Genomic DNA, 26,308 nt, shown 5'->3' on the forward strand with positions numbered 1-26,308 from the left:
GTTACTTCTAGATATTTTATGGTAGATTCTGTTTCCAGCAATTTGTCATTAATAGTGTAGTTGTACAGTATTGGATTTCTTTTCCTGTGTGTGTGTGTGTGTGTGTGTGTGTGTGTGTGTGTGTGTGTGTGTGTGTGATATGTTACATTTATTTATGTGCAGGGTCAACTGCCAGAGCCTGCATCATTCACCAATCCTTTGCAGGTCATTGTGCAAATTGATACTGTCTTCTGTTGTTGACACTTTCTTATGGACAAGTGTAATACCTGTGAACAATATTAAGGAGCCTCTGACACTTTCTACTGGATCATTTATATACATTGTAAATGTAATGGCCCTATCACATTTCCTTGGAGTATTCCAGAAATTACCTTTTGATTCTTGTCATCTTTTCTTTGTTGTTGTTATTACTTCCTTGATGAACATATTAAGGAAGTAAGGTGATAGAAGGCACCCGTCTCTCACTGCCCTTCTGGTTTTCCTTCTTTCATATCCGGTTCAGTACTCTGACTTTTGTATATACTCAAAATTAATCATCTGTCCTTCCAGTTTGGACATTACTTTAAGGAATGATGATATAATGGTAATCTGTTTATTAAACAATATTTTAATGATACACTATGCTTTCTGATCATATAGTGGCTTGATGATGGAATTTGATACTGAAATTAGTAATCATTAGACAAAATAAAAGTGAAGCTATAATAAAAGAAAGTAATATTTTGGATCATGTCAGTCGTTGTTCCAAACAACTGCACGTCAGGAATAGGTTCAAATGGCTCTGAGCACTATGCAACTTAACTTCTGAGGTCATCAGTCGCCTAGAACTTAGAACTAATTAAACCTAACTAACCTAAAGACATCACACACATCCATGCCCGAGGCAGGATTCGAACCTGCGAACGTAGCGGTCACTCGGTTCCAGACTGTAGCGCCTAGAACCGCATGGCCACTCCGGCTGCCTAGGAATAGGTACTAAATTATTTGTCCGCTGATGACCTCACAGCTTAGAACACTAAAAAACAAATGTTAATTGTTTGTTATGTGCCCTGGTAGAGTGTACAACTGTTTACAGTTCACAATTGGTTGTTGGAGCTTGGGCGTTACTCACATAGTGTATTTGGTGCACAGTGCAGAAAAAGGCAGTGTCCAGAAAAGTAAACAAATGTAAAGGCAAAAGTTTCATGACAGGATGTTGTGTCACCATACTTGGAAGACAATTATAGCCAAAGACAGAAATTTAAAGGAACTGGCTCATTTGAGCTGTGGAGACCTAGTCGAGGATTCTCAGTAGATAATTGTTAGCACAGTAGAATTTATAAAGAGACAATGTCAGTTCATGTGAGGGAAGGTTGATTGGTAAGTACCTATCAGCTTTCTCATAAAACTCACAATTTGAAGAATACACATCAAGGAAAAGGTAGAAGTCCAACAGTGTCAAATCTAGACAATAATATCGATCATCCAACAGTTTTGCAAAATCCCCAGTTGTACTTACTTTACTTACTTACTTACTAACTTACTCAGATTTGCTGTGTACCATACAAGGAACTGGTTTCCACTAGTTCACTCGATCAGCTGCCAAGTTCTCACCTTCCTCCAAGTTTGTGTCCATGCATTGAAGATTCATTGCAAAAGTTCCAGGTGTTAAAAGGTCTTCCTGTACATCTGTATCAGTCCATTGATTTCCACAACAGTGTTGATTTTGGGATTCTTCCACCTTACATGTGTAGAACATAACCTGCAATCTTCAGTCTTCTTTCAACAATAATTTTGTGCAGGCTGTGTAGACCTCGTATTCTCAGCACTACATCGTTTGTAACTTGGTCGGGTTAACATCTTCAGAATTCATCTCTAGCATTGTTGGTGAAAAATATGGAGACTGTGTGCTGATTTTAATGACATTTTCCAAGTCTCACAAATATAAACAATAAAGGAGTACAGGCAAAGCTTTGTTGACATATTACAGACCTAATTGCCATATGGACTGATTTTCCAGTTCTGCTGGTGATTTCTGCATCTGTGACCTCATTATTACATATAATGCTACCGAGATATGGCAATCTGTCAACATCTTGTAGTATCTTCTATTGCACTGTAATCGGGGAAGAGACGAGTAATTTCCACTTACTTTGCACATTCTGTTTGCCTTATCTCTATTAATTTTCAGCCGTACACAATAGGGCATTTAATGAGAAAGCAGATAAAAATTAACTTGATGCCTTCCAAGGTGACGGTCTCTACTAAGTCTCTACTCCTTCAAGTCTGACTATGTAAGTGTAGACCAGAGATGGTTTAAATTCAGAGAAATAGTATCGACATCAATTAAGAGATATATACCAAATAAATTGAATGGATACCAAATAAATTAAAAGGGTGGTGCACAAAATATGTCAAAACTCAGCTGCAGAAGCAATGAAAAAAAGCATGTCAAAATTTAAAAGAATGCAAAATCTCCAAGATTAGCGATGTTTTACTGAAGCTCGAAACTTAGGGTGGGTTTCAGTGGAAGATGTGTTTAATAATTCCCATAGTGAAACTTCGTTTTGAAATCTGGAAGAAAATCCAAAGAGGTTCTGGTTGAATGTATAGTACACCAATGGCAAGACACAACCAATACCTTCACTGCGCAATAGCTGTGGTAATGTTACTGATGACAGTGCTACTAAAGCAGAGTTACTAAACACGGATTTCTGAAATTTCTTCACCAAAGACAACAAAGTAAATATTGCAGTATTCAAATCAAGAACAACTGCAACTGTGAGTAACTTAGTAGTAGCTCTCCTCAGTGTCATAAACCATTTATGTTTCTTTCAGAGAATGTTGATACAATAGCTCCATTAGAAATCATATATAGCCGCTCATTTGATAAAGATCCATACCTAGAGACTGAAAAGTTGCTCAGGTCACACCAATGCTCAAGAAAGAAAACAGGAGTAATCTACTAAATAACAGACTCATATCACTAAAGTTGATTTGCGTTAGGATTTTGGAACATATATTGTGTTTGAATATTTTGAATTATCTCAAAGGTAATGATTCATTGATAAATAGCTAAGATAGATTCAGAAATATCGACCTTTTAAAACACAGCTAGCTCTTTAGTCACACAAAGTAATAAGTGCTGTCGACTGGGGATCTCAAATTGATTCCATATTTGTAGATTTCCAGAAGACTTTTTGAAACAGTTCCTCACAAGCATTTTCTAATCATATGGTGTGCCTATGGAGTATTGTCTGAGTTGTACAACTGGATGTGTGGTTTCCTGTCAGAAAGGTCACAGTTCATAGCTATTGATGGAAAATCGTCAAGTAAAACAGAAGTGATATCTGACATTCCTCAAGGAAGTGTTATAGACCACCTGCTGTTGCCGATCTACATTAACAATTTAAGAGAGAATCTGAGCAGTCCTCTTAGATGATGCTATCATTTACAGTCTCGCAAATCATTTACTGTCTTGTAAAGTGATCAGATGATCAAAATGAACTGCAAAATGATTTAGGCTACCTATCCATATGATGCAAAAAGTGGTAACTGACCTTAAATAATAAAAATTTTTATGTCATCTGCACGAGTAGTAAAAGGCATCTACTAAATTTTGTTTACATGATAATTCACACAGATCTAAAGGCTGTGAAGTCTACTGAATACTTAGGAATTACATTTACAAATAACTTAAATTGGAATGCTCGCATAGATAATGCGGTGGCAAAGCAAACAAAAGACTGTGATTTAATAGTAAAACATTTAGAAGATTAGGATTACTAAAGAGACTATCTACAACTATACTTGTCTGTCCTCTTTTGGAGTATTCTGCATGGTGTGGGATCCTTACCAGATAGGACTGACAGAGGACATCATTTAAAAGTTCAAAGAAAGGCAGCTCATTTTGTATTATTGGGAAACAGGAAAGTGCATGCCACAGATATCACATGTGAATTGGGGTGGCAGTCATTAAAGCAAAAGCATTTTGCTGGAGCAGGTTCTTAAAATTTCAATCATCAACTTTCTCCTCCGAATGTGAAAATATTTTGTTAGAGCCCTCTTACATAGGGAGAAATGATCATTGTAATGAAATAAGAGAAATCAGAGCTTGTACGGAAGTATTGAAGTGTTTGTTTTTCCTCAAATGCTGTAGGGGAGTGGAATGGTAGATAAATAGGTTGAGGGTGGTTCTCTGAACCCTCTGCCAGCATTCAATTGTGAATTACAGACTAGTCATGCAGATATAGATAATGTAGATAGGCTTTCAATATTGTGCACCGATTCTCTAATTTTATACATTGCTCAAATACTTTCGTGGCGCTTTGGAGTGACCCCTTTAAAATAAAAATTTACCAGTCTTCTTAATATGTATTTTGGTAATGAGGTTGATAAGAAGTTACAACAATACTTTCGTATTACTCCCCAGTTTTGGGTTTTATTAATGAACAAAATCGCCGCAGTGTTCCATAACAATTACGGGTTGAAGTTTCCTGCTGATGGAACCAATATGATTTTCTGTGTTTCTGAGCATACAGGTTGTGTACGCTGTTTGGAGTCTGGTGTATGCTGAATCAAATGTTTTTATTGTTGTGATCTTCCATCTGAAGATTGGTTTCATGGAGTTGCCCATGCTAGCCTATCCTGTGTGACCCTCTTCACCTCTGCGTAACTACTACAGCGTACAATAACTTGAACTTGCTTACTGCAGTCAGTTTTTGGTCTCCTACAGTTGTTACCCCCATTATATTCACAGATGACCACATATTGTGGAAATTGCATATTGTAATGTAGGATGCAATAATAACGTACGGAAAGTTTCTGTTGAAAATTACGAATTATTTAGGAATAAAGCAGATGGCTCACCAAAAGGCAGAAGCACTGTCTCATTGATAGGCACACAAACAAAAGGTTTGTAGAATGAGATTTTCACTGTGCAGTGGAGTGTGCACTGATATGAAACTTCGTGGCAGATTAAAAGTGTGTGCCGGACTAAGAGTCAAACTTGGGACCTTTGCCTTTTGTGGGCAAGTGCTCTACCATCTGAGCTATCCATGCATGACTCACGACCCGTACTCACAGCTTTACTTCCACCAGTACCTCGTCTTCTACCTTCCAAGCTAAAAGGTACGTTGCTTGGCGAGCTTCCAGAATGCACTTTCTTTTTCTAGCTGTAGGGAAAACATGCGCGCGCGTGCACACACACACACACACACACACACACACACACACACACACACACACACACTCACTCACATGCACATGCATGTCTCCTTATGTTGTGGTCGCTCAACTGCCAGCTCTTTACTGGCCCATGGTGAGTGTTCTGGAGTGAGGTGGGGCTTTAGAGTGGGGTAGGATGGGGTGGGTTGAGGCAATGTGAGGGATGGAGAGAGATGGGAGGGGTTTGGAGGGCAGCATTTAGTGGCTCGTGGGAGAGTGGGGAGCCATCTGTGGGCTATCTAGGGGTGCAGGTAGAGGGGTCAGGCGACAGACAGCTGGGCACTCATAGACTAGGGTGTGACGTGAGATAACAGCACACAACTAGCTGATTGGGAAGGGGGGAGAGGGGGGGGGAGGGGTGGGGCAGGGGCGTGTGTGTGTGTGGGGGGGGGGGGGGGGGGCAGGGGGGCTGGTAGTTAACTTGGATTTAGGCCAGGAAGCAAAGGATGTGCTGTAAGTATGGCTACGAAAGTTGAGTATTCTTAAATAAGATCAGCTGGTGGCAATGTATTGGAAAGTAACTGGCACACAAAGTGCAATTTTGGCTCCTTTTTCTTTGTGAATTTTAAATAGTCTGCAGAGCAAATTGAATTAGGAGGATCAGGCATTTGTGTGGGTCTAGGAAAGTAAATTGTAGAGCCAGATAAAAGGCGCGCAAGACAGGAGGGGTACTACTGCTCATCACTGCTGTATCGTGCTACTATTACATGTCAGTGTGAGTGCACCGAGAGTGGTGTTGCCGTACATGCGTCTTTAAATTGGTCACCCACTGATCATTGCTGGCTGGCTGCTGGATTCTGTCTCTGGGAGCCAAGCGTGTGGCGCGGTCGCTGCCATGCCATCTGCTGGTGACTCGCACATATATTAGTGTGGAACAGTGCTGACTGATTCTCTGTGTGATTCTAGTTTGTAATGTGCACATCAGTGTTCTGTGCCTTGTTGAGTCCTTAGAGGCATATTGTTCGGAGGTTATTATTAAAGCCATATTTGTGTGACTTGGATCACACTTCAGTATTACTTGGTTATTACATCACCACAAACATATGGACCGGGAATGTACATGCTTTGACAGTTTGCTACGTCTCTCTCTTCTAGGACTGACATGGTAGCTGCCTTGCATTTCTTAATGACTCTGACCTTGTCAACCACAAACCGAATCTTAGTACAGTCATGATTTCCCTGAAGAGATTACATGACAGCAGAGACTTGTAAAATTGTGTTACCCATTTCTCCAGCCAGTGAAGATTCATTCTGTACCTTCAGATACAGTGTCATGTAGGAGTAGAACAGCAAGAAATACGTAGCTCCTCTAACCGTAATGACAGTTTATCACCTCCCAACACTACATGTGCCAATGTTTCAGTGCATTTTTGAATATGTTTGTTAACAGATTCATCAACACAACAAAAATTTACGATCTCAGTAGCATCTTATTTCTTAACTCATACTTTACTATTCATCAGAATCTTCATCGCTGCTCTTTGATTCGTCAGAGCTCCCTGCCATACTTTGTTTTATTTCATAGTCAGAATTAGGTGAAATACCACCTACCGTATTTACTCAAATCTAAGCTGCACTCAAACCTGAAAAATGAGACTCGAAATAAAGAAAGGAAAAAAAAAAAAAAATTCCCGAATCTAAGCCGCACCTGAAATTTGAGACTCGAAGTTCAAGGGCAGAGAAAAGTTTTAGGCTGCACCTCCAAATCGAAACAAAGTTGGTCCATTGTAATATGAGACACAATTTAGGTCGAATGAATGACGATACAGCTACAGTAGTTTGGTTTGAGTCGTAAGCTTAGCACTTAAGCTTTACCAGGTAGCCTTTGCTATGCGTCAGGCCCTCCGTCCGTATTTATACTGGTACCCTTCCTTTTTCACATGCTTCGTCTGGTTTGAATCAATTGCTTATTTTGCTTTGATCTGATAAGTGCCGTTTTCCTTGTTATAGGCGTTTATGTCACTCTAAGCTGAAAATACATTACTGTACTGTGTCATGCATTGTTTGTCGCATTCTGATAGTGCGTGTTTGCGGCCTGTCGTCGCTCGCGGCATGTCTTGCTTTTATGCACGCTACCACCGCCTACAATCAAAAAAAAAAAAAAAAAAAAAAAAAAAAAGAGAGGGAAATCATCTCATTAGCGAAACAATGGCAAGAGACTATTTGTTGTTACTTACACTGCTGCTTTCTTTGATAATGATCAACAAGAACCAAATAATAGACTGTGTATGATAGAACATGTTCTGAACGAGAGTTAGGCGAAAATTTATCTCCGTTTGAAAATCTTTGCGGCCGCTTCTTTAGTACATCAAATTCTGCACAGAAATTAGAGTCATCTTAGATTTAAAAATCTAGTCAGTTGCCGTGCTTCAGTTCTGACTGTATCACTATTAGGCATAAGAATAATACGAATATAAACATGACACGATACGTATATTCTTCCACATTTGCTGTTGTCTCACTCTAGTTTCGTAGTTTATTAGGCAGACAGGATTTAAATAAGATAGCAGCAAACACGAAAGAATATGTGGCAACATGTTTATATTCGTATTACTCTTATGATGAAGAGAATACTGCATGTGATTCACATTTCATCAGGTTCCTATAAGCAACCATCTCTTCTCACAGGTAGGAAAAAATTCAGAACGTAGAGTTGGCCATATTGACAAACATCCGAAACAGTCTTGCCAGTCGGATTTTCGTAATACATTGAAGTTCTGCTACATTCGAAGATGAACAATACGGAATTTATATTTACTTCGTTGGATAATGTATGAAAATCGTCTTCCACCTTTTTTTTTTAATTTATTTACTGACGCAGAGGTTTTGGCGCAAGTATTTATCTTTGTGCCTACGAAGCATGCCTGTGTAGCGCTACATATATTCGACGGCAAAAGTTAGTTGTGGCAGCACCTACCGACATTTTTCAGAACTTCCACTTGCTTTGCACTCGATTCTAAGCTGCAGGCGGTTTTTTGGATTACAAAAACCAGAAAAAATGCGGCTTACATTTGAGTAAATACGGTACATCCTCTCCTTTGGATTCAACTTCTTAAGTATTATCTTTCAAGTCAACACCTGCTAATCTGTGAGACCGAAATGATGAGCCATACTACTCTATTTCACTGTGCCTGTTTGTTTCATTTGTATAACATTTTATTCCATCATAGATGCTGCACTTACAGTTTCATATATGCATTGCAGCAGCAGACACAATAAAAGTAGCAATCAGCAGTGCTTAGTTTGTGAATGGGTAAAAAATATGCCGTTGTCCCAGTTCCACATATCCCCAAAATTTGATTCTGCCAAATTCTGTACTCTCTGAAATCGAATGTTTAATCCAAAGATGAAAGTGAACAAGTTTGATGCAGTATTGCTAATATTGTTTATTACTCATCTTGCTGGATGAAGTGCATACTGTGTCCTTTCTGAAAGGTTTGCAGAAGTAATGCACATACCAGTTTTCTAAAAACTTACATTGAGATTGTGCTCTCCTTCCTCTTGTACAAATTAGTAGAGCCCTTCGGATTACTCCACAATATGCCTCTTGGCAAGGTGGTAACGACAGTATTATGAAAAGGATAGATTGGCACTCACTGTATAGTGTAGATGTTGTGTTGCAGGCAGGGGGAAAAAAAAAAAAAAAAAATACACCACCCATTAAACACGTAAGCTTTTGGTGCAAACCTCCCCCCCCCCCCTTCCCACACACACACGCACACACACACACACACACACACACACACACACACTCACACACACACACACACATGCGCGCAAATGCAGATCACACATACATGACCACGGTCTCTGGCTGCTAGGGCCAGACTGGGAGCAACTGCGCATCATGGGAGAAACAACAGTCATATGTGTGTGTGTGTGTGTGTGTGTGTGTGTGTGTGTGTGTGTGTGTGTGTGTGTGTTTTGTCCACTTACGAAGAAGACTTTCTGATCGAATGCTTACGTGTTTAGTAGTCTTTTTGTTGTGCTTGTCTGTGACCTAACATTTCCTGTGTACAGTGAATAGCAATGTATCTTTTTTATAATATGGTCATTATTCCAGCCTAGATTTTCTATTGTTTGTTTCCTTTTAAGACCTTATAGAGACAGTTACTGACAATTTCTTTTTTCTTATTGGAGAAAAGTAAAACCATATGGGGGCAGACGTAGATTGTGAATGAATAAGGAATAGAGTATTTTTATTCTCCCTGTATGCAGTGTCAATATCGTCACCTCACACACTTCATTTCTGGCAGCACCTCCTCCTCAACACATGACTGTCCCCCACCACCTCACCATAGTCTTCAAGTTACATCCTATAGCACTTCTGGGTGGACAAATAGATGAAGGATGTAGTTTAAAACAGTATAACTAAACTTAAAAGCCGAACTGCCCTTTTATAGAGACTGCCATCATTATTTAAACATACTAAACAACATCAAAACAGTCAAAAGAAATTGTTTTTCAAAAGAGCAGAAAATTGTAGTGAAATTCATGAAAGGATTGCTTTAAATTGTTATATCTTAAATCTGTCAGCATTTCCCAAGATTTTCTGGCTTAATTAAGACTAGGTCATGCCACCACAGTGGTCAAACAGTGGACTTGCCTTCGAGAGGACAACGGACCCGAGTCCCATCGGGCCACCAAAATTTGGGTTTTCCTTGATTTCCCTAAATGATTTAAGACAAATTCTGGGATGGTTCCTTTGAAAAAGATGACATTCAGCTGAGGAAGCTACACAGTGCTGGTGGAAGCACGAGTATTTCAGAGCACACCATCCATTGCACATTGTTAAACATAGGGCTCTGCTGCAGACAACCCCTGTATGTTCCCATGTTGACAACACAGTTGAATTACAATTTCTGTGGCTCAGGAGCATTGAGATTGGGCAGTGAATCAATAGAAATGTGTCATCTGGTTGAATCATTCGAGTTTCGCATTACACCTGCGTGACGGTTTTGTGCACATACACTGTCAACAGAGTGAATTGGTGCTTGAAAGGTGCACTTTGCTACAGACTTAGGCCAGTGGGAGCAATATTATGCTATGGAGGACATTCACCTGGTCTTCTATGGGTCCTGTGGTAGTAACTGAAGGCTCCATAACAGCTTTGTTCTGTGTGAACATTATTGTGCACTGTCCGCACCCTGTCCCTAATGAAGGTGACATGTTTCAACAATATGACTTTCAGTGTCACGAGGCCAGAATCAAATTCACCCCTTCTGAATCTGATGGAATACATCTGCAATGCTATCAGATACCAGTTCTGCACCCAGAAACCACTGATCTGCAATTTATGGGAATTACATGACCTGTGCTTAGACATGCGGTGCTGCATAATGCTGGGAACATACCTCACATAATGCTGGGAACATACCTGAAATTTGTTGAACTTGTCCCACACAAAATCACTGCTGTATTGTGTTCCAACAGTGGACAAACACATTATCAAACAGGAGGTCATAGTGTTTTGTCTCATCAGTTTATATATTCAATGCTTGAATGAAAGGTGTGCTCTTTTCCTTTTTTCTGCCATTGCGTGTATGTGTAAAGCAGGATGTTCTACCATTTGGGCTTGTTTATATGATGGCTGTCAGTATTACCACCTGCACAGATACTAAATGCTCCTTTTGTGAAGACCTTTTATCTTGAGAACACTTTCAACTTTGTTTCACAAATGGCAGCACAGTTTCATGCAATAGTTAAAATAATACCTTCAGCAAAAGATGTGTGTGTTGGAGTGGGGAAAAAGATTGGAGATGTATGTAGTTTAATTTTCATAAATTGTTAAGAAGGTTAACAGCTTGGCATGCTAAGATAAATTCAGACATTCTCTAAAAAGAGAGAAAAAGATTAATTTAACAGAATCAGTGAGGTATACAAATATAACAACAGACTTGTAGAACCATTATTTTGTAGGTTAGATTAGATTAGATTCAGCTTTTGTTCCAAGACCCAAAACATGAGACGATTCTCATGGGTGAGTAACATGCCAGAAAGTATAACATAAAAAATATAAAACATTTGAATACCCTGATCATTTGTCAGGAGATTGTCAAACTAGGTGAATACAATACAAACTGGAACAGCTAATATTTTCAGAATTGATACGCTGTCAGACTGAAACATCGTTATGCACTATTAATAAATTTATCAAACAAAAAGTACATAATCTTGACTGTTATGGCAAAGTGCTCTCAGAACTGAAATCTAACAGACATTCTTATTTAAGCTGGCCTAACAGCCACTGTTAAGATATTCATCTATAGAGTAGGATGAGTTATCTATCAAAAAGTCTTTCAAACTCTGTTTAAACCATGCTTTATCTGATACCAAGTTTTTAATGGTGTCTTTCTTCCACAGATAAATTGTGTTGTAATGCGAGGTTTTAATGAAAATGAAGTGTGCAGTTTTGTGGAGTTAACAAAAGAGAAAAATGTTGATGTAAGATTTATCGAGTACATGCCTTTCAGCGGCAACAAATGGAATGATGGGAAGATGGTCTCATTTTGTGAAATGCTCCAAATAATTAGAAAGCTGTGGCCTAATTTTGATCCTCTTCCCAATGGGCCCAATGATACCTCAAAGGTACGTGCAGTATTACGTATGAACATACATTGAAAATAATTTAATGTTTATGACTTACTACCAATCACAAGAATACTTCACATCTGCTGGTGGTATGAGAGATGGACTGGTTTAGTTACATATTTCTCATCCCATTCAGTAAGTCTGTCCTGGCCTGGGTTTCTCTGCAGCTTTTCTGCAACTCTCCCCATTTCCTAAACCTTGACAATCCTTTTCTTTCTTCCCTTTTCCTTCCCCTTATTGTTTCTGCCAGAAGAAGAAGCCACTGGCTCCGAAAGCTTACACATTTCCATAACTTTAAGGGAAGTTAGAAGGGGAAAACATTCTTTTTCACTTTTTCGGGTTTTTAGCTGATTATAAAATTTGCCATTTTCCAAATAAAATGATATGTATATTACTTATAAACTTGCGTGAGAAGTATTTTATTTTATTTTCTAAAATATAATCTACACCAGTTGAAAATGTTAAAATTTTTACATGCATTACTTCAAGACCTAATAAAATCGGTAATTTTTTATATACAGGGTAGTCCATTGATCGTGACCGGGCCAAATATCTCACGAAATAAGTGTCAAACGAAAAAACTACAAAGAACGAAATTTGTCTAGCTCGAAGGGGGAAACCAGCTGGCGCAATGGTTGGCCTGCTATAAGGCGCTGCCATAGCTCAAACTGATATCAACTGTGTTTTTTAAAATAGGAACCCCATTTTTTATTACATATTCGTGTAATACATAAAGAAATATGAATGTTTTAGTTGGACCACTTTTTTCAGTTTGTGATAGATGGCACTGTAATAGTCACAAACATATGTCTCATAATTTTAGACGAACAGTTGGTAACAGGTAGGTTTTTTAAATTAAAATACAGAACCTAGGTACATTTGAACATTTTATTTCGGTTGTTCCAATGTGATACATGTACCTTTGTGAACTTATCATTTCTGAGAACGCATGCTGTTACGGCGTGATTACCTGTGAATACCACATTAATGCAATAAATGATCAAAATGATGTCTGTCAACCTCAATGCCTTTGGCAATACATGTAATGACATTCCTCTCAACACTGAGTAGTTTGCCTTCCGTAATGTTCGCACATGCATTGATAATGTACTGACGCATGTTGTCAGGCATTGTCGGTGGATCACGATAGCAAATATCCTTCAACTTTCCCCACAGAAAGAAATCCGGGGACGTCAGATCCGGTGAACGTGCGGGCCATGGTATGGTGCTTTGATGACCAATCCACCTGTCATTAAATGTGCTATTCAATACTGCTTCAACCGCACGCAAACTATGTGCCGGACATCCATCATGTTGGAAGTACATCGCCATTCTGTCATGCAGTGAAACATCTTGTAGTAACATTGGTAGAACATTACGCAGGAAATCAGCATACATTGCACCATTTAGATTGCCATGGATAAAATGGGGGCCAATTAACCTTCCTCCCTTAATGCCACACCATACATTAACTTGCCAAGGTCGCTGCTGTTCCACTTGTCGCTGCCATCGTAGATTTTCCGTTGTCCAATAGTGCATATTATGGCGGTTTAGGTTACCGCTGTTGGTGAATGATGCTTCATCGCTAAATAGAACACATGCAAAAAATCTTTCATCGTCTCGTAATTTCTCTTGTGCCCAGTGGCAGAACTGTTCATGACATTCAAAGTCATTGGCATGCAATTCCTGGTGCATTGAAATATGGTACGGGAGCAATCAATGTTGATGTAGCATTCTCAACACCGACGTTTTTGAGATTCCCAATTCTCGCGCAATTTGTCTGCTACTGATGTGTGGATTAGCTGCCCCAGCAGCTGAAACACCTACTAGGGCATCATCATTTGTTGCAGGTCATGGTTGATGTTTCACATGTGACTGGACACTTCCTGTTTCCTTAAATAATGTAACTATCCGGCGAATGGTCCCGACACTTCAATGATGTTGTCCAGGATACCGAGCAGCATACATAGCACACGCCCCTTGGGCATTTTGATCACAATAGCCATACATCAACACGATACCGACCTTTTCCGCAATTGGTAAATGGTCCATTTTAACACGGGTAATGTATCACGAAGCAAATACCGTCCGCACTGGCGGAAAGTTATGTGATACTACATACTTATATGTTTGTGACTATTACAGCAGCTGGCCAAAGTGGCCGAGCGGTGCTAGGCGCTACAGTCTGGAAACGCACGACCGCTACGGTCGCAGGTTCGAATCCTGCCTTGGGCATGGATGTGTGTAATGTCCTTAGGTTAGTTGGGTTTAAGTAGTTTTAAGTTCTAGGGGACTGATGACCTCAGAAGTTAAGTCCCATAGTGCTCAGAGCCATTTGAACCATTTTTGACTATTACAGCTTCATCTATCCCAAAGTGAAAAAGTGGTCCAGCTAAAACATTCACATTTCTTTACGTAGTACATGAATATTTAATAAAAAATGGGGGCTCCTATTTTTTAAAAAATGCAGTTGATATGAGTTTGACCTATGGCAGTGCCATTTAGCAGGCCAACCATAGCGCCATCTGGTTTCTCCCTTCAAGCTAGACGAATTTCGTTCTTTGTAGTTTTTTCATTTCATGCTTATTTCGTGAGATATTTGGCCCGGTCACTATCAATGGACTACCCTGTAGAAAGCTGTGGATTGCTGTGTTATAAAGGTTAAATTATGTGTTTGCATTGGTAGCACTGTCAAAAATAGTATCGTATCTTTTCATAGTATAAACATGCTTTGTATATCAAAGTGCTAACGTTTTTCCAAGGAGAAGTGATGAATAGACTGGTAAATCTCTCAAAAAGTATGACTCCAAAATGAAGTGTTTTTAAGAAATGTGGGTTTCATGGTAATAAATTTTTGAATAAAGAGAAACATTGTGTTCAGCATGTGGTGTGTGAAGTTGCAGACAATGAAATACTGGCAAACTCATGAGTATCTAGCGAAACACCCATTAGTGCTTCGAAGATTAAAATAAAACATAGTGATAACACAGTTATCTCAAAACAAAACTCATGTAAACGGTAGGTTAGGTTATATTCTGATACATTTACACATCCTAACAGGGGTGTTATGTGAATGTGTGTGCTGTATGTATGTGGAGGGCCAGTTAGTTTACATGAAGACATTGAGGTATCAAATGGACTAGCCAGGAAACTTACCATTAATTCTGCCATTTGTAAATACACTCATTCATTTTGGAATTCTGATAAGTGTAAAGATAATTATTTTGACATAAATGTTAGGTGGTTTTATGGATTGAGAGCTATTGGCAAAGGACACACTGCAGCAGAAACAATGTGTGTCGTGATGTATATGCCACGCCCACTTTGTAAAATGGACAAGTATGCAGGATTTATTGGAGCTGCTGTGAAATCCACTGCATGTGAGTCAATTAAGGGTGCTACAAATGAAGCTGCTGAAATAATCGATGGTATGATTGTCATATCAGTAGCTTTTGGGGCACTTGGTAGAAGCGCAGCTGCAGTTCTAAGAATTCTGTTGCTACAGTGACCAGTGTTGATACTGGAAAGCTAATAGATTTCCAGATTTTAACCAAACATTGTTATAAGTATAAATCAGGGAATGAAGAAGGGCATATCTGTGACAGAAATTATGAAGGACAACTAGTCGTACGGAGGCCTGTGCAGCTGTTGAAATTTATAATCGATCTGTAAACTAAAGGGGAGTGTGTTACACTAAGTTCTTAGGTTATGCAGACTCAAATGCATATAACAGTGTAGTAGCCACTCAGCCTTATGGTGAGAAGCTTATCACAGAACTGGAATGTGTTGCTCATGTCCAGAAGAGGATGGATACCAGATTGAGGAAGTTGAAACAAAGTTTGAGAGACAAGAAACTTTCAGCTGGTAAGACCATAAGAAGCAGGCTGACAGACAACATGATTGATGAACTACAACAGTATTATGAGATTGCCATTAGAAATAATACTGAGGATTTGTTGAAAATGAAGCAGGCAGTATGGGCTACCTTCTTCCAGAGACTGTCAGCTGATGATAAACCAGTACACCATCTTTGCCCTCCTAGATCTGGTTCATGGTGCAATTACCGCAATGCCCAGTACTCAAACAGGTCATACAGCCATAAACATTCTATCCCAGCAGCAGTTGTGGATATCATAAAACCTGTTTACAGAGACCTGGCAATCCTGAATTATTGAGGAAGTGTCTGCATTGTCAGACTCAAAATCCCAGTGAGTCGTTCAATAATCTTATTGTGTCAGTGTCGTTGTAACTGCCATCTGCGTCACGTCTGCTGTGCAGCGAGCTATGCTAATTGAAGTATTAACTCTATTTTTCTTACTTGTCACTTCCTTTTCCGTGTGTTTTTGCTTTTAGGAAGCTTTAATTGTCGGGTGCTAGTAATAGTGTTCCATAGATTTCGTGTTTGTTTTGAATACAGTCAGAGAGAGTCCGTTTAGTCAGCCATAGTGCCAGTAGTGCTAGTGTTTGTTTTCAATACAGTCCAGAGACAGGTAGTGCTATTTTCATTGTTTTCTACAGGAAGTGTCTAGTAACCACAGTTTAGTCAACTATCAGCCGCCTTTAGTGAATTAGCAGTCTAGTTATAAGTTGATTAACTCTCTACAGTAAATTGATTTCTTATGATGGATAGGATGTGTGACTGCTGTGTACGAACACAGGAGGAGCTGGCCACTGTTCGCAAACAGCTGAATGTGTTGAAGCCGCGGTTAGCCATCTTCAGGCTGCTGCCTCAGAGTGTAGCGGCAGTGGGGAGTCTGGTGCGTTGCATGGTACACCCCAGGTGTTACATTACATGCTTCACCCACTGACCCTGCTGTCAAGACATCTTTGCGGCTACCGGGCACGGTTGGGCCACCCTCTTCCCAAGGGGAGTGGCGGGTTCAGCGGCATTCGCGGTGCATGAGGCGGAGGGTCAGTGTGGAGGCTGGCCGTGTGGCATCGCCCGTTCTGCCTGTGAGTGGACATGTGGCCACTCAGGTCCGAGCAGGCACATGGGGGGAGGGGTATATTAGTTATTGGGAGCTCCAACGTTAGGCGGGTGATGGAGCCCCTTAGGGAAATAGCGGAAAGGTCGGGGAAGAAGGTCAGTGTTCACTCTGTCTGCTTGCCGGGGGTCTCATCTGAGATGTGGAGGAGGCCGTGCTGGCAGTGATAGAGAGCACTGGGTGCACCCGACTGCAAACTGTTGCTCATGTCGGCACCAATGACTCCTGCCGTATGGGTTCAGAGGTCATCCTCAGTTCGTACAGGCAGTTAGCGGAGTTGGTGTAGGCGGAACGCCTCGCGGGGTGGAATCTGAGCTAGCTACTTGTTGTATCGTTCCCAGAACTGATAGTGGTCCTCTGGTTTGGAGCCGAGTGGAAGGCTTAAACCAGGGGCTCAGACGATTCTGCGGAGATCTGGGGTGCAAATTTCTCGACCTCCGCTATCGGGTGCAGAAATGTAGGGTCCCCCTGAATAGGTCACGCGTGCACTACATGCAGGAAGCGGCTACAAGGGTAGCGGAGTATGTGTGGAGTGCACATGTGGGTTTTTTAAGTTAGAGAACTCCCTCCCTAGGCCCGACAAGACACCTCCTGAGATGCGGCAAGGTAGGAGTAGACAAAATGCAGCAGGGAATAACAATATTAATGTGCTAATAGTAAACTGCAGGAGCGTCTATAGAAAGGTCCCAGAACTGCTCTCATTAATAAATGGTCACAATGCCCACATAGTACTAGGGACAGAAAGTAGGCTGAAACCAGATGTAAACAGTAATGAAATTCTATACTCAGATTGGAATGTATACCGCAGAGACAGGCTGGACAGTGAAGGGGGAGGCATGTTTAATGCGATAAGAAGTGCAATAGTATCGAAGGAAATTGATGGAGATCCGAAATGTGAAATAATTTGGGTGAAGGTCACGGTTAAAGCAGGCTCAGACATGGTAATTGGATGTCTCTATAGGCCCCCTGGCTCAGCAGCTGTTGTGGCTGAGCACCTGAAGGATAATTTGGAAAATATTTCGAGTAGATTTGCCCACCAAGTTATAGTTCTGGGTGGAGATTTTAATTTGCCGGATATAGACTGGGAGACTCAAACTTTCATAATGGGTGGCAGGGACAAAGAATCCAGTGAAATTTTTTAAGAGCTTTATCTGAAAACTACCTTGAGCAGTTAAACAGAGAACTGACTCGTGGCGATAACGTATTAGACCTTCTAGTGACAAACAGACCCGAACTATTTGAAACAATTAACGCAGAACAGGGAATCAGCGATCATAAAGCGGTTACTGCAGCAATGATTTCAGCCGTAAATAGAAATATTAAAAAAAGGTACGAAGATTTTTCTGGTTAGCAAAAGTGACAAAAATCAGATATCAGAGTACCTAACGCCTCAACACAAAAGTTTTGTTTTAAGTACAGATAGTGTTGAGGATCAGTGGACAAAGTTCAAAACCATCGTACAATATGCGTTAGATGAGTATGTGCCAAGCAAGATCGTAAGAGATGGAAAAGAGCCAGCGTGGTACAACAACCGAGTTAGAAAACTGCTGTGGAAGCAAAGGGAACTTCACAGCAAACATAAACGTAGCCAACACCTTGCAGACAAACAAAAATTACGTGAAGTGAAATGTAATGTGAGGAGGGCCATGCGAGAGGCGTTAAATGAATTCGAAAGTAAAGTTCTATGTACTGACTTGGCAGAAAATCCTAAGAAATTTTGCTCTTATGTCAAAGCGGTAGGTGGATCAAAACAAAATGTCCAGACACTCTGTGACCAAAAAGGTACTGAAACAGAGGCTGATGGACTGAAGGCCGAAATACTAAATGTCTTTTTCCAAAGCTGTTTCACAGAGGAAGATTGCACTGTAGTTCCTTCTCTAGATTGTCGCACAGATGACAAAATGGTAGATATTGAAATAGATGACAGAGGGATAGAGAAACAATTAAAATCACTCAAAAGAGGGAAGGCCGCTGACCTGATGGGATACCAGTTCAATTTTACACAGAGTACGCGAAGGAACTTACCCCCCTTCTTGCAGCAGTGTACCGTAGGTCTCTACAAGAGCGTAGCGTTCCAAACAATTGGAAAAGGGCACAGGTCATCCCTGTTTTCAAGAAGGGACGTCGAACAGATGTGCAGAACTATAGACCTATATCTCTAATGTCGATCAGTTGTAGAATTTTAGAACATGTATTATGTTCGAGTATTATGATTTTTCTGTAAACTAGAAATCTACTCTGTAGGAATCAGCATGGGTTTCGAAAAAGACGATCGTGTGAAACCCAGCTCGCACTATTCGTCCACGAAACTCAGAGGGCCATAGACACGGGTTCCCAGGTAGATGCTGTGTTTCTTGACTTCCGCAAGGTGTTCGATACAGTTCCCCGCAATCATTTAATGAACAAAGTGAGAGCATATGGGCTATCAGACCAATTATGTGATTGGATTGAAGAGTTGCTAGATAACAGAACGCAGCCTGTCATTCTCAATGGAGAGAAGTCTTCCGAAGTAAGAGTGATTTCAGGTGTGCTGCAGGGGAGTGTCGTAGGACCGTTGCTATTCACAATACACATAAATGACCTTGTGAATGACATCAGAAGTTCACTGAGGCTTTTTGCGGATGATGCTGTGGTATATCGAGAGGTTGCAACAATGGAAAATTGCACTGAAATGCAGGATGATCTGCAGCGAATTGATGCATGGTGCAGGGAATGGCAATTGAATCTCAATGTAGACAAGTGTAATGTGCTGCGAATACATAGAAAGAAAGATCCCATATCATTTAGCTACAATATAGCAGGTCAGCAATTGGAAGCAGTTAATTCCATAAATTATCTGGGAGTATGCATTAGGAGTGATTTAAAATGGAATGATCATATAAAGTTGATCATCGGTAAATCAGATGCCAGACTGAGATTCATTGGAAGAATCCTAAGGAAATGCAATCCAAAAACAAAGGAATTAGGTTACAGTACACTTGTTCCCCCAATGTTTGAATACTGCTCAGCAGTGTGGGATCTGTACCAGATAGGGTTGATAGAAGAGATAGAGAAGATCCAACAGAGAGCAGCATGCTTCGTTATAGGATCATTTAGTAATCATGAAAGCATTACGGAGATGTTAGATAAACTCCAGTGGAAGACTCTGCGGGAGAGACGCTCAGTAGCTCTGTATGGGCTTTTGTTGAAGTTTCGAGAACATACCTTCACTGAGGAGTCAAGCAGTATATTTCTCCCTCCTACGTATATCTCACGAAGAGACCATGAGGATAAAATGAGAGAGATTAGAGCCCGCACAGAGGCATACCGACAATCCTTCTTTCCACGAACAATACGAGACTGGAATAGAAGGGAGAACCAATAGAGGTACTCAAGGTAGCCTACACCATCAGGTGGCTTGAGGAGTATGGATGTAGATGTAGATGTAGACCAAAAAATGTTTTTCTTGTAATGAAGACACTAAAGTGGGGGTCAGTCATGCTGTTATTGCTTTTAATGATGGCAACATTGGTAGCGTGAAAGTGCTACAACATATGGGAATTAATTCTGGAGCAAACTGCATCAGAGAATTTGAAGGGATGGACAAGGTTTGCACTGGTAAAGCAGAGTATGCAGCACAGTTGGCCACTACGGAGTCCAGAAAGAAGAAAACAAAAAAAAACTTAAAAAAGATCAAGAGGATGATATACAGTATGGTGCAGGGTGCTTCTGAGTGACTAAAAATAAAATGTTAAGCATATATTGAGTTACAGTCTATTGAAACTTTAAAAACTCTTCCTGAAAATTTACATTTTCTCTTGCATTTTTCCCTAAATCTCAGAAACTACGGCAAGTAGCGAATTCAAATTATCAGGGAGTAATGACATATGTATCCTGAGTCTTCTGAACTAAAAGAAAAACATAATGTTATGTATAAATAAAATTATTTAGAATAACATACAAAAAGGTACACAAAATTTTAACTGTGTAATTAAAAAATTGTATTTCCAAAAGCAGTGGCTGAAATGCAATTATTGTAAGACTCAGAACATATAGTTTAATGTCCTGTAAAAGTTTCTTGTCAATGGCTACAGTTGTTCCTGAAGTACGGGGAAGTTAAGTCACTAAATGTAACATTGTCAGGATAGGCCGTTCAAACTCCCCTTAATGCACATTTTCTCCTTCCTCCACTTGGTGAGCAACACATTTATAGTATTTTCACAACAGCAGTACCTATTTTCTTACAATTTCTTTTTGCAGGCATACCATGTCCCGGGCTTCAAGGGACGTGTGGGATTTATTACCTCAATGAGTGAACACTTCTGTGGCACGTGCAACCGTTTACCGATAACAGCTGATGGCAATTTGAAGGTGTGTCTCTTTGGGAATTCAGAGATATCTCTCAGGTGAGTGATGAAACATAGAATAATCATGTCCAAGTGAAAATTCATGTGAGGAAACCATAAAATTACTAGAAGACTGACAGACTGATCAGTATTTTACCTTCAGGAGGTGAAATTCCAAAACTTCTTATAGACACATTTGTTCCTCTTGTCCTCACATTAGTTGTGGAGTCCGAGTGACCTTTCAGACCTTCAGAAACTTATCCCTCTTTCCTCTCTCATGAAGGAACTGATAGTTCCAAATGCTGAGTATAGAATAATACTTTCAAACTGTTTGCCATGCACATTAGGTATGTGGTTGGTATATGGAAGAGATAAACTGCAGTTAAATCCAGCAGGTATGAAATGAGTAATCTTTTCTTGAAGTTTTCAGCTTGCACCCTCCTCCCTCCCAGACATACAAACCAGATACCTCTAGCTAAATAATTTGTGAGTATATATAATTTGCCTCTGTCAACATCATGTTACACTAACCTATTTGTTAGATTAAATTAAAGGAAAGTAATCAGAACTGGAAATTATGTAAAGACATTTTTAGCTATGTCCCTATGTTGTATTAAAGTTAACACAGTATTTCTGTCTGTGTGATGGTAACTATGATTCGCCAGCCACCGTTGCCGAGCGGTTCTAGGCGCTTCAGTCCAGAACTGCGCGACTGCTACGGTCGCAGGTTTGAATCCTGCCTTGGCTCAAATGTTAAGTCCCATAGTGCCCAGAGCCATTTGAACTGTGATTCATGATTATCAGAGTCTATATGTTCCAAATAAAAATTGGAACTTCATGTGTATAAATGTACAAATTATTAGACAATGGGACCAACAACTGACACTTTTAACTTGATGACTAGACTAAGAGATTAATAATAGGAAAAAAACTGCAAGATACTTGGCGAAAAGTTTGTTTCCGGACAAGGTAAGGGGGGTGAGGGGTGGGAAAATCAGCTCTCTCTTTGTGAGCATACCAGAAATCCTTTATCAACCGAAGGTAAAATAAGATATAAAAATACAGGGTCAAACAATTAATTTAAGTATCTTAAAAACCAAATGACTAATAAAATTGGAAGCTAAGAAAAGTAAGTTCGTAGTAAGTAGGGTGAAACACAGGGGGCTGCAACATATTGCCATTGTTGTTTGACTTGTCTATCAAAGAAAAAAGAAATGGATCAAAAGAAAATAAAAGTGAGAATGGAAATGTATCAGAAGCAAATAGGAATAAGCAAGGAACATATTCTTTAATAAAAAAAAAAAAAAAAAAAAGTGACATGTGAGGCAGATGTTCCTACAATTTTATGTTCAAAGCACAGCAGTCTGTGAAAGCAAAATATTTATGACATTGAAAAAAGAAAATCAATGAGTGAAAAGTGTGTGTAGGTGAATTGTGGTGAAAGACTGGATATTGGAACTTCTGTTAGGCTGCCCAGTATTAGTTAACTTGGTAGTAAAGGAGCAAGTTTGCAAGGGCAGATAACTGTTTGGCTACGTAAAATAGAGTGGGAGTATGGAAAAGCTAGTCCAAGATAGGATGAAAAAGATAACAGCAACTTAAAAAATGAATTGATAAGTTACCATGAACCCCATTCCAATCTAGTGAATCCAGTGGTTGACAATATCTTGTGACATTCGCCTATAAGGCTCAAACAATAATTGCTAAATAAAATTACAAAATGTTGACAAGATTGTATCTAAGCTGTCACTCTCTTTTGAAACAAGGGTGTTTAAACCAAGAAACACGCAGGAAAGCAGGGACAACTCGCACACTAGAGGAGGATGGGAAGTATCATTGAAGGAGTGAGCATAAACCGTGTGGAATATGTGTGGTACAAGTAAAAAAAAAAAAAAAAAAAAAAAAAAAAAAAAAAAAAAAAAAAAAAAAAAAAAAAAAAAAAAAAAAAAGAAGAGGAAGAGGAAAAGTCTTGATCTGGAAACAAGGGAATAAAAATTTGCCACGTGAAGAGACAATATGATACTGTGCTGATGAGTGTGTACAAGTGGTGATATACAATATACATAGATAATGGAACTCTGCATTGGGCCCAGAAGACCACGCAATGCTCTTCGAGAGATGTCCTCTACTATAAATCTATGGAGAGTTAGGGGGTCAGTATACAACTCTCCAGGCTGTTATCAACTTCCAGAAGTTGAAGACACTACTTCTCACTTGAGTATCTCCTCAGCTGGAACTACAAGCAGAGTGTACCCTATTCCAGTCTGTCCACCGAGCAGAATTTCCCGGCTCTACAAGGAATTGAACCTGATCGCTTTCTATGGCACGCCTGTGGCATACTGACTGCGTGGCTGTGGCAAGAGTCATAATATACACTTGTGAACAATTGAGTTATAACTATTCTGTTTATTGGGGAGAGAGTATGTATATAGCCACTGTGAATGAAACAGTTTGGTGTATCATAACTGGAATGTATTCAGACCTCGTACTTGTTGTGTGAGAGCGCAGTGTCTTAGACACTTGTAGTGTTTGTCTTAGCATGTACTAACCGGTGTGCCTTACTTTCTAGTATTTTTAATTGTATATCATTACTGGTGCCTCTGGCACTTTTGTGTTGCAATAGCAATAGCTTGCAATAGCAAACATTGAGTCAACCATGGTTTTTGGATTAGAAGTAGAGGTCAGCTGGGTTGACATTGGGAATAGAGTGATGGGAAGTGGACAATAAGCAGTTATATCGAAGGGTGCATTATTTGATATGTTAAGGTTAATTACAAAATGTGAATTGGAGAATTTTTCACGTTGAGCAGAAGTAACTTTACAGGACCAGGTGTCAAATTACACATGATCAGTGTGAATCCCTATAGTCAGCATGAACACTGGCACACAGAATAATTTATAGGTAGCCTTGCTGTATATAAAAAATCAGATTTGTGCTGAACTGTCATGAACAAACTGTCACTTCTCTGGAATAAATAGACTCTGATTTGTTAATTACATCTGTGTAAATGAAAAATATAGGAAAACATAGATTGCTGCTTACTGTAAAGGAGACATGTTACATTGTAGACAGGCACAATTAAAAAGGCACTTACACAAAGCTTTCGGCCACAGCCTTCATCAGCAAAAGAGATACAGAGAAACACACACATTCATACACACAGGCAAGCACATGTCACACACATATGACTGCCAACTCCAGCAGCTTGCCCCTAGCTGCTGGACTTGGCAGTTTTTTTTCTCTGTGTGTGTGCAGGGAAAGATAGATCACTATTTACCATAAAGAAAACAAAGTTGCACCAGGCACAACACACAAGCAATCATTACGTATCCTGTTTCAGACCTCACGCCCTCCTTTTTTAACTTAGCGCGTGCCTTTCGGCTTCCTCTCATTGTGTCTAGGCTGTCTTGTCTAGACACAACAATTTTTGGCGACAAGTCAATGGAAAGGGTCTTGTTCTTTCAAATTGCTTACATTTACTTGTGTCATGGCTTCGCCAGATGTACTGTCCGAATTTTATCACTTGCAGAATCAGCAGACGCAGGCGTTATTGGATGCCCTTGGACGGCTTGTCCAGGGTCAACGTGAACTGCACAACGATGCGGCAGCCACCGCTCTACTACTACCGCAGCCACAACTCGCAGTTGCACCGCCTTTTAGGCCGTTTGACCCAGCTAAGGAAACATGGACGGAGTGGTCACGCCAGTTTGGATTTCATCTCGCCGCCTACAGAATTCAAGGTAACGAGCGGCAGCAAACGTACCGTGTGATAGTGAAATTATTTCCCCAATGCGACGTAGCAACTCTGTCCTACGAAGAACTTTTGTCTGCTTTAGATGCCTATTTCAAGGAAACAGTTAATGTAGTTGCAAAAAGGTATACGTTCTTTCGTACAAAACGTACGGCCGGTCAAACTAATAATGAGTGGGTTGCAACATTGCAAGGCCTTACAAGGGATTGTGCTTTTGAGTGTGAATGTGGACTCCCTTATTCAGATACAATGGTCCGTGATGCAATTGCACAGAACGTTTCTGATGTTCGTATATGGGAACAGATTTTGAAACTAGTTAATCCCTCCCTTCAGCAAGTGATAGACATATTAGATAGACAAGACACACTTCACTTTGCTCAGGAATCATTTGCAACTTCGCCAGCCGTGTGTAACATTAACCAGCCCGCCGGGCGCGCTGCACGGCCCGGTAAACTGCCCTCGCGCACGTCCACGCAGCTGCCACTACGCTCTAAACCAGGTGTGCCGCGACAGCATACAACTGCAGTAAAATCATGCCCACGGTGTGCTACTAGACATTCGCGTGAAAATCGCCCGTCACGCCAAGCTATTTGCTTTTTCTGTAATAAGAAAGGACATGTTCAAAGTGTTTGCCAGAAAAAGCTCAGATCAGACAATCACAACCATTCCAGGCCTTTTGCTTCGCGCCGGAATCGAACCAAGGACACTCAGGCTCATGGACCTTCGCCCATGGACATTCATGTAGTGAATTCCACCCTGTCCAGTGCCACTTTCTCAAACAGTGACAGTGTTCGTCCCACACAAAGCGTGCGTCAATGTCGCCGGAAATCACGTCAATTAGCAAGTGATGCTGTACCTGTATCAGTTCAAATTGCACGAGACAGTTGCTCTTGTCGTCAGCAGGACAATAAACTTTTCGTAGATTTGGATTTTAATGGAATGGTCATACCATTCCAGCTCAATACCGGAGCTGCAGTTTCGTTGCTCAATCACGACACGTACAAACAACTGGGCAAACCTCCGTTGCGTGCCGCAAATGTTGAGTTAAATAGTTATTCAGGTCAGAATATCCCCTGTGTTAGGACAGTGCAGCCTTCTTGCAACATACAAGGGACAAACAAAACTTGTCTCATTTTACGTTCTTCGTTCTTCTACTGCAGTGAACTTGTTTGGTTTCGATTTATTTCAGTTGTTTAACATGTCTATAGTAAATCAGGTCCTATCAGTGAATCAGACTGTGCCTTCAGACAGTGTTTCTCGTCTGTGTGAAGAATTTGCAGACATTTTTGCGCCGGGCTTAGGTTGCGCTAAAAACTATGAAGCACATTTGGAACTGAAAGTCAACGGGCAACCGAAATTTTTCAGAGCGTGCAATGTTCCTCACGCATTGCGTGATGAGGTTGCAAGAACATTACACGATTTAGAATCACAAGGTGTAATTGAACGTGTG

At 40.3% G+C, this 26,308-nt stretch overlaps 1 protein-coding gene across 1 annotated transcript in view; it reads left to right on the forward strand.

Annotated features, from left to right (window-relative positions):
• The first annotated feature begins 11,583 nt into the window (after nt 1-11,583).
• LOC124592030 (molybdenum cofactor biosynthesis protein 1-like) overlaps nt 11,584-26,308 on the forward strand; it is a 49,288-nt gene continuing 34,563 nt past the window's right edge. Inside the window, exons 1-2 of the mRNA XM_047131789.1 lie at nt 11,584-11,793; nt 21,021-21,166. Coding sequence (XP_046987745.1) covers nt 11,584-11,793; nt 21,021-21,166 — 356 coding nt within the window. The remainder of the gene's footprint in view (nt 11,794-21,020; nt 21,167-26,308) is intronic.

The sequence above is a fragment of the Schistocerca americana genome, unplaced genomic scaffold (genome assembly GCF_021461395.2).
Source record: "Schistocerca americana isolate TAMUIC-IGC-003095 unplaced genomic scaffold, iqSchAmer2.1 HiC_scaffold_89, whole genome shotgun sequence".
Lineage (NCBI taxonomy): Eukaryota > Metazoa > Arthropoda > Insecta > Orthoptera > Acrididae > Schistocerca > Schistocerca americana.